Source organism: Callithrix jacchus, chromosome 1 (genome assembly GCF_049354715.1).
Source record: "Callithrix jacchus isolate 240 chromosome 1, calJac240_pri, whole genome shotgun sequence".
NCBI lineage: Eukaryota > Metazoa > Chordata > Mammalia > Primates > Cebidae > Callithrix > Callithrix jacchus.
The window spans coordinates 185364746-185373221 of record NC_133502.1 but is presented as its reverse complement, the minus strand read 5'-3'; the positions used below and the strand labels follow the sequence as shown (position 1 = coordinate 185373221).

At 59.5% G+C, this 8476-nt stretch overlaps 1 protein-coding gene and 1 long non-coding RNA gene across 5 annotated transcripts; one reads left to right on the top strand and one right to left on the bottom strand.

Moving 5' to 3' along the window:
* The first annotated feature begins 2640 nt into the window (after positions 1-2640).
* LOC144577052 (uncharacterized) lies at positions 2641-3820 on the top strand. Its single transcript, XR_013520272.1, has 2 exons — positions 2641-2817; positions 3429-3820. It is a non-coding gene; the product is annotated as an uncharacterized LOC144577052 (long non-coding RNA).
* Positions 3658-8007, bottom strand: C8G (complement C8 gamma chain). Of its 4 annotated transcripts, none has more exons than XM_078332453.1 (7): positions 7733-8007; positions 7513-7649; positions 7301-7371; positions 7109-7216; positions 6752-6853; positions 6629-6667; positions 3663-3792 (listed from the first exon to the last, which is right to left on the bottom strand). In XM_078332453.1, the coding sequence occupies exons 1-7, from the start codon at positions 7868-7870 to the stop codon at positions 3767-3769; spliced, it is 621 nt and encodes a 206-aa protein (XP_078188579.1). In that variant the 5' UTR covers positions 7871-8007; the 3' UTR covers positions 3663-3766. The 4 variants fall into 4 exon arrangements, with proteins under 4 accessions (XP_078188596.1, XP_078188579.1, XP_009003971.3 ...); XM_009005723.5 differs by lacking the exon at positions 3663-3792 and adding an exon at positions 6356-6550; XM_078332470.1 differs by lacking the exon at positions 7109-7216 and having other exon boundaries at positions 3658-3792.
* Positions 8008-8476: the final 469 nt, after the last annotated feature.

The window sequence follows — 8476 nt, the reverse complement described above, 5'->3', positions numbered from 1 at the left end:
AGTGTGCCTGTCCTGTGAGCCCCACCAGGGCCACCTCCTCCCACCCCAGACTCCCTGCCTCCTCCCCTCAGGCCCCTCCTGGCCGCCTCCTCCCACCCCAGATCCCCTGACTCCCTGCCTTGGCTGCTTCCTCCCCCAGGGTCCCTGTCCTGGCCACCTGCTGGGAATACCGTGGACCCCTTGGGGGTGACTGAGCAACCCCAAGCTTCTGGAAGAATTGGCAAAACCCGAGCTATCTGAAATAACAAGAAATTGTTGATTTTTAATCTTTAAACTCTCTTAGAATTTGGTTTCCCCAAAATGCATTATTTGCTTTGTGATGCTTGTTAGTTACTGTATCAATTATATTCGAGAAAATGAAGAAAAATGTGAAATGCTGAAATGTGACTTGTGACTTTGGCTCTGTTGAACTGTTCTGGTAAAAACAGGAACTCTGTAAAAGGGACTAACCACACGGCTTGACTGCAGAGAGAGATGACAGCGTGTCATCGGCTTCTCATTGAAGGGAGCCTATACACGGACATGTAACGGAGAGGCTTATTACCTGGATTCTTTCCCAGGAAAGGCATATTGATTAGGGCCCTGGAAAAGGGATGGGACCCTTATGGAGAGCCTATCAATGGACCCATGAGGGGCCCCTGACTCTGTGGTGGCAATAAGGATGTAAAAGTCTTTCTTCTCCCCCGGCTCCTCCAGGCCCGTGTGGAGGCCTCCTCCCCTTGCAGTTCTTGTGGTCAGGCTGGTTGTCCTGTGTCAGATCCTGTTCCCCCTGCAGCTGTGAGCCCAATGCGTTCTTGCTGATAATCATAAGTTTATGTTTAACCTCTCTTCTTGCTAAGGTGCATGGTTTCTCTGCTGACACACAGAAAGCTATCTTTGCATTGTTCTGCTTTCATCATACCACGTTGTGACTTCTATGCACCAGTTTTTGCAAATGTATTCTTTTTGTATAATTATCACTGGAACTTTGTGCACCCTCGCTCACCCTCCCCTATTGAAAGAGCATAATAAACACTGAGTTTTTCAGGGGAACTCAAGACATCCACTGAGTGGCTTTATGTGGTGTCTCCCCTGGGCCCAGCTTTGAAAAAAATTGTCTTTTTTTACCCTTTCACCAACCACTCAATCACTTTGAGAGATCTTGAATCCACGTTGATATACTGGGAACAAGTCTCACCAATAGCTACATCCTCCCACCCCAGATTCCCTGTCCTGGCCACCTCCTCCTCTCACCCAGCCCTGTTCACAAGGGACTTGGGCTCATCCCAGGAGTGCCCTGGGCCTCGGCAGCCTGCCCTGGGTGGCAGCCCCAGCCTGGCCACTCAGAGAGCCTGGCCCTGGGGACTTGAGAGCTCCAGGGCTGGGCTCCGTCCCAGGCCTCGCTGGCTGCGTGGAAGGGCCGCTTGCTGTGCCTGTCTCACCAGCACAACTGCAGGTTTCGGGACGCTGGCCCAGGAAAAGAAAAGTTGGAAAGAATGTGTTCATTCCCCTGAGCTCCCCAGAGGAGCCTCGACTCTCCAACCCCCCGCCCCTTGCCCAAGCCAGCCAGGGAGCCCCTGTCATCAGCCCCAGGGTCCTGCTCTGGGCTCAGCAGGCACCCCTCCCGGAGTCCGGCTTATCGCAGGGCACGGGGGAGATGTGGAATCACAGCACACACCGTGTAGAGGACGGTCCCTGCCACGCCCTCCCCCCCACCACCACCACGCAGGGCCCTGCGGGAGACCCGGCCTTCCCTGGCCAGCTTGAACCCCACAGAGACCTCAGAGCAGCAGAGGTCGGGTGGGCCAAGTCCTCGACACAGAGGAGGGTCCCTGGGCTCCAGGCAGTGCCCCAGGCCCCACGCTCCCTCCCCAGACCCACTCCTGCCGCCCCAGGGGTCTCCGTGTGCCTGCTGGTAGCCGTAGGCGCCACGTTAAGTTCTGTGCCCCGCACGCCCCCTTCGGGAGCCTCCTGGGCGGGACAGTGGTCTGGGGCACCGCCCCTCACGCCTAATGTGATTGGTGGATGGAGGCACGTGATCCCGCCGTGCGCTCCGTGATTGGTGGAGGGAGGCACGTGAGCCCCGCCGCGCGCTCCGGCCTAGCGGGTGCATTTTCCTGGCTGGCGGGGGCGCTGGGGCGGGTCGGCGGGGCGCAGGCTTCGGGGCACCTGCTGGGCGCCCGGGCAGTCCCGGCTCTGCCCTTGGCCTCCCGCGCCGCGTGGGGAGGGAGGACGGGCGCGGCTGCCCCCGCTGGGAGCCCCGCGCTCCGGGAGGCCGTGTCCGGAGCTTGGTGCCTGGGAAGGAGCCTTCGCGCGTCCGCAGCGCGCCCCTGAGAGGCGGGAAGGAAACCGCCACCTCCGTTCAGCTCCCTGGACCCCCAGCCCACCTTGGGGGCCTCTCCCTTCGCTCCGCTCCCCGCCCCCACCTTCACCTCTGCCTCCCCCACAGCAAGAACAGGCTTCTCCCTCACTTCGTCTTACTCGGTTCCTGGCCTGTCCTCTGCTCACCCTCCCCTCTCTCTTCCCACTCCCGGGACAAACAGCTTTTCACAGACATGGTCCTGGGCAGTGGGAGGCCCCCTGGGGTGGGGTGGGGGCAGGAGTGGCTGGGGCGTGGCAGGGAGGGGAGGAGGGTGCCCGTCCCCACGTGCAGGGTCCATCAGTCCCTCTGAGCAGCTGCGTGGGCGATGAGAACCAGGCCAGAGCGGGAGAGAGCGCACAGCCCTGGACTGTCTGGCCCTGCCTGTGGGACCAGGGGCGCCGCAGGCAACACAGCCGTTTAACGTCCAAGCAGGACGGTGGGGCCCCCAGAGCAGTCCTGGGCTCCTGACCCCACAGGTCTTTTTCTTCTTCTTTTTTTTTTAAAGATCCTTTTAACTGAGACGGAGTATCCCCCTGATGCCCAGGCTGGAGGGCAGTGGCACGATCTCGGCTCACTGCAACCTCTGCCTCCCAGGTTAAAGCAATTCTTTGCCTCAGCCTCCCGAGTAAATGGGAATTATAGGCGCCCACCACCACGCTGGGCTAATTTGTTTGTATTTTTAGTAGAGACGGGTGTAGGATCCAGCCCTACAGGGTCCCGTGAGTCCCTCTCTGCTGGTGTGGAGACGAGAAACTGCGGAAATCAAAGACACAAGACACTGAGAAAGAGAAAAGAGTTTGGGCCCAGGGTCCACTGCCACCCAAAGCGCGGAGTTGGCAGTGGCCCCGAGTGCCTGGACGCTCTGAATTTTACTGAGCACAAAGCAGGGGGCAGGGCAGGTAGGGTGAGGTAATGGTGGTCAGCGACAGGGTCAGTTAACTCACATGTCTTGGAGACAGGGGGCCCAAGACTTTGAAGAAGCGGAGGCGAGGAGAAAACCTGAGGCATCAGCACTTTTTCCATACTTGTCAAGAAATAGCAAGGTCACTAATATTTATGTTACTATTACTAATTCTTATCTTCTAAGGAAAAGAGGAACCAGGTGCAGAAGCAGAACTTGAAAGTAGCCATGGAGCGTGACCGCTGAAGCACAGCACCACAGAGACAGGTCCCTGGATGTCTGTGGGTCTCCCTGACAGCCGTCGGGCCTGCCACAAGAGCTTGGAGGAGCAGAGTTTTCTCCTCCCCGAGGAAGGAGATGTCTCAGCCATCTTGGAAGTCTCCTTCCCTAGCTGGCTAAACAGCGGGCGCTTTCCCAGCACTGACACTGTCACACAGCTGAGGCGTCCTCCAGCAGCCCTTATGCGGGCGGGACAGAGGACTTAGAGCATCTCTCCTTAGGGTCACCTCTTCTCCAATATCACTTCAGTACCATGCTTCTTGACCTGAGGCTTATTAATAAGATTAAAGATTACATGATTATATATGTGTGTATATTTGTGATTACATATGAATAGCTATGTGATTTTACGATTATATATAGGAATAACTGTAACTATATCTCTAATTCATTTCTAATTCTATGTTTATATGAGAACATGCTCAGGCCTCAGACACTTGCCTCAGCTCTTTCAGGGTTTCCCCCCACAGATGGGGCTTCACCAAGTTGGCCAGGCTGGTTTCAAACTCCTGACCCCAAGGAATCCGCCCACCTCTTCCTCCCAAAGTGCTAGAATTACAGGTGTGAGCCACCACACCTCACCATTTCTGTGTGTAAATATATATATATACACACACATATGTGTGTGTGTGTGTATAATTTTTTTGAGTCAGAATCTTGCTCTGTCGCCCAGGTTGGAGTGCAGTGGCATGATCCCAGCTGACTGCAACCTCTGCCTCCTGGGTTCAAGGGATTTTCCTGCCTCAGCCTCTGATGTAGCTGGGATATTACAGGCACCTGCCACCATGTCCAGCTAACTTTTGTATTTTTAGTAGAGACGGGTTTCACCATGTTGGCCAGGCTGGTCTGTAACTCCTGGCCTCAAGTGATCCATCTGCCTTGTCCTCCAAAGTGCTGAGATTACAGACATGAGCCACCGTGCCCAGCCAAATTAAGCAAACGATTTTAGAGAACAGTGATTCACACAGAACTGTCGTGATTTTATGTAGTGTCTGAAATTTAACTAAAGCTCATTAAACGCTTCTGTGAAAATGAAATGCCTGTAATCCCTGTGCTCCACATCCTGTGGTCCCAGTGCAGCCAGACAAGTGGCCACGCAGCACAGGAACCCACCCAGCCCGGCAGCGAGGAGAGTCAGGCTGGGCCACTCCCACCAATCGCAGCACCCCAGGTCATGGGTGGGTCTCTGGCGCCACCCCTTGGACATTCAGCCCTCTTTGAAGCTTGTGACCATGGCCAGCTTTACCCGACTCCTGCCCCCAGATGAGATCCTCACTTTCTATTTGGGGGATGGGGGGCCGGGCATGGAAGAGGCTCTCCCAGGGCTCATGTACAGGGCTTCCCAAAATTGCCAGCTCTGAACGCTGAGCCCTTCTGCTGCAAGCTGGTCTGTATGTTGTGGGTCTCTGGGATATGGGCGCGGGTGATGCAAGGGTTTGACCTCCTGGCCCTTCTCCCTCCCAGGTCCCAGCAGTCAGGGCCCTGCCCTGCTTCTACCACCCGACTTGCCTGCCCTTCTAGGGGTCCAGCAGCTGAGGAAACTTGGGTGGGCACAGCAGGATGACACCTGCCCGTGGGATGGGGAGCCCTTGGGCAGCTGCTGGCTCCTCCCAGCCCCCGACCAGGCCACATGCCCCTGTCCTGTCTGGAACACGCCAGTAGGCAATGTGGTCAGGGCTGGGGGCCAGGACCTCCAGGGACCAGGCAGTGGCCCTTCTTGCCCTGTGGCCTGCAGCCACCTGGGTGTCCTGGGTCCTTCAGAAGCCCAAAGAAAAAGGGAGTGGGGGGGGAAAAGAGGTGAGGAAAGGGGTGGGAGAGGAGGTTGGGGGGGTGGGGCGGAGGTGAGGAGAGTGGGAATGAAGGTGAGGGAGGGGTGGGAGTGGAGTTGAGGGGGGGTGGGAGGGGTGGGAAGGGAGGTTAGGAAGGGATGGTGAGGGAGGGGTGGGAGGGGTGGTGAGGGAGGGCTGGGAGGGAGGTGAGGGAGGGGTGGGAGTGGAGGTGAGGGAGGGGTGGGAGGGGTGGTTACAGAGGGGTGTGAGGGAGGTGAGGGAGGGGTGGGAATGGAGTGGGGGGGTGGGACCAAGTCCGAGGCACTTTCTCCCCCCATCTCTGCCCGCTGTGGCCAATTGGTGGCTGATCCCTGGAATTCAAGCTCCTAGAGGGAGAGACCAGCCCACCCAGTGGCCCCAGGACTCTGCACACAGTGGGCCTTCAGAAATGCTTATCAAGCAAATGCCAGGGGCCGAAGGCCCAGGGCCGGGCCAGGCCAGGCCTGACGGGAGCTGCTGAGCAGCCAGGTCCGGACCCAGCGTGGCCCAGCCCTGCCTGGTTCCTAACCCTCCGGTCATAGCCCAGGGGCTGACCCAAGGATACAGCTGGCCCACCCCTAGTTCTGTTCTGCTTCCTGGTTTCAGGGGGGACGTGGGAGTGGATGGGGCACGCAGAGAGTACAGCGGCCATGAGTGGGCACCAACTGCTGCCACTGACAACAGGCCAGCTGGTGCCAGCGCAGCTCAGAAGAGGCCAAAATGGGCAGGGAAGACAGCTGGCCGCCACGGAGACGGAGGAGCAGCCTGGGGGTGCAGGACAATGGACTGGCGAGGGTAGCCTTGGAGCGAGGCTGGATGCCCCAGGTCCCAGCAGGGCACAAGGTGGGTGTGTGCCAAGGAGGATTTCCCCTCCCAAATCCCCAGAGCTGCTAAAATCAGCCCAGTGCCCACTGTGTGCACTCCCACCAAAAGAGAGCCCGGGCTTTCAACCAGGTGGGGGGCAAGGGCAGAGAGGGCCTTGGTGGTACTGGTGCAGTTCCAGAGTGGACAGAAAAGAGTCAGGGAGAAGGCTGAGACATTTAATAAGAAGGTGCCTCTCCACCCACTGTGCTCTGGGGCAGCCGGCAAAAGATCCCCCCCCCCAGACCCAGGTGGCAGGGTCCCGATCTGAAGCTGTGGGCTAGGACGGGCAGTGGGGTTGTCTCTCGGGGCACTGCCTTCTCAGCACCGAAGCTGCGCGCTGGCCTCACCTCCTCACTTCTGCAGCAGAGATGAGACTCAGCCCCTGGCCGTGGCCCCCCTCACCGCGCCTCCATGCTTGCCCCACTGCGCACTCACCTTCCAGGACGTGGAACTGGTCTGCAGCCTCGCAGAAGCCTGGGGGCCCAAGGCAGGGGTCAGGCTGGACATCAGCCCAGAAAGTGGGGGTGGCTGAGGCGGGGATCTGCTGGGGACACTCACCATAGTTGGGGAAGAAGAAGATCTGGTCTTCAGTCAGGTGGGCCTCCCGGACCCGCTGCTCAAACCCACTCAGAACTGAGTCGCTCACAGGGAGTGAGCGGGCTGCAGGGCAGAGAGGGCTCCTGGGGTCCCGGCACCAGGCCTCATGGAGGGCTCTGGGGACACGGTCTCTGTGTCCCCTGACCCCACACTGGGCCTGTCACTGCTCCTCCCTGGGCCCCTGCTCAGCAGGGGAGTCAGGATGGGAGGGAGGGAGTGAGGGCATGTCACCCTGGGCTCACCCAGCCCCCCGGGATGGCCCAGTAAGTGTGCAGAGCTCGAGTGCCTGTCCAGTCACAGAGACCAGGCCCCCCATACCATAGAGCTTCACCGACAGCTGCCCTGCCCGCTCCAGGTAGAGAACAGCGAAACTCTGGTAGTCAGTCTCAGCGACAACCACGTGCACGGCCCCTCGGGCGCCTCGGGCTGGGGCAGAGCCACGGTAGCCACATCAGAGAGCCACAGAGGTTGCGTCACCCCCACCCACAGGCCCTGCGGCCCTTGCCTCACCTGGAAGCAGGAATCGGCCAGGGACCCTTGTGTCTCTGTAGAGCTGGCGCACCTGCCAGCAGATTCCATCCCTGGGGGAAGGCACCAGAGGGACTCCAACGGGGAACTCTAGTCCCGGCATAGCCCAGGTGGGGTCAGGGTTCAGGGCAGGGTTGATGTCTGGGGCTGAGAGGAGGGTGGGGGCTCGGGTGCAGGGCTGCTCTGGGACTTACAGCTTTTGGAAGGTGCTGACAGCCATGGTTGTGCCCTGGGGAGCCACATGCAGTGTGGTGGCCTCAGCCCGGTGGTTCTGCTCCCGAAGAAATCGGCAGGCAGAGCCCACAGCCACAAGGAGCCAGGTGCCTGCAAACTGGGGGCAGCCCACAGGAGGACTCGCAGGCACTGTGGGAGTGCCCCCTCCCCTGCCTCCCTCTACCCCCCAACAACTTCTACCTGCTGAGCATCAAAATTGGCCTTGGGCTGGATGGTGCTGATGGGGGATGGTGGCTGGGGAGGCCTCCGAGGCCTCTGGCCCAGCGAGCCTGCTGCCAGGAGCAAAGTCAAGAGGATTGTAGTCCCAGGGGGCAGCATGGTGGTGACGGCGGGGTGGCAAGACTGTGGGAGGCCAAGGGCAGCACCACCAAGTCCCAGGCCAGAGTCTGCTGTGCAGTCACGGAGCCCAGCCCAGAAAGTCCATGTCCGTCCCTTGCCTCTCCAAGCCCTGCCCTGAGCCAGCCCCACACCCCACTTCCAGCCTTCTTGTGAGCCCAGCTTCGATCTGCACTTCCCGGCAGGGCCCTAGTATCATGTCCTATGTACAAAGTCCAAGTTGACCTCTGGCTGTTTATTCATTTTCCCCTGCACCCCTGACTTCCACTGACAGTCAGTCCTTAGCCGTTTGCACATTATCTTCCTTAAACCATCACCCAGTGGTCTTAGCTCCATGGCCAACGTCACGGGGTCCATGAAGCCACTTGCTCAGGGCCCGGCAACGGGAAGCGCCGGAGGCGGGTCCCGAACCACTAGCCGTGGAGCCTCGCCCGCAGTCCCACCCACGACCGCCGCACCGCCGGCCACAAGGGGCGCTGTTCCCAAAGAGGCCAGGTGTGCGCAGGCGCACAAAGAAGCGCCGGCCGGGCCGCCGGGGACCGAGACGCAGGCGCACGAGGGGCGCGCGCTCGGCCTTCCGTGGCCATC

Bases quoted from the DNA above. Each gene is read 5' to 3' on its own strand.
- C8G (XM_078332453.1), bottom strand. From the start codon at position 7,870: ATGCTGCCCCCTGGGACTACAATCCTCTTGACTTTGCTCCTGGCAGCA. The intron at 7,372-7,512 runs GTAAGTCCCAGA...GCCTTCCCCCAG, and splicing joins GTCAGCACCTTCCAAAAGCT to GGATGGAATCTGCTGGCAGG. The intron at 7,217-7,300 runs GTGAGGCAAGGG...GCTCTGCCCCAG, and splicing joins TGGCCGATTCCTGCTTCCAG to CCCGAGGCGCCCGAGGGGCC.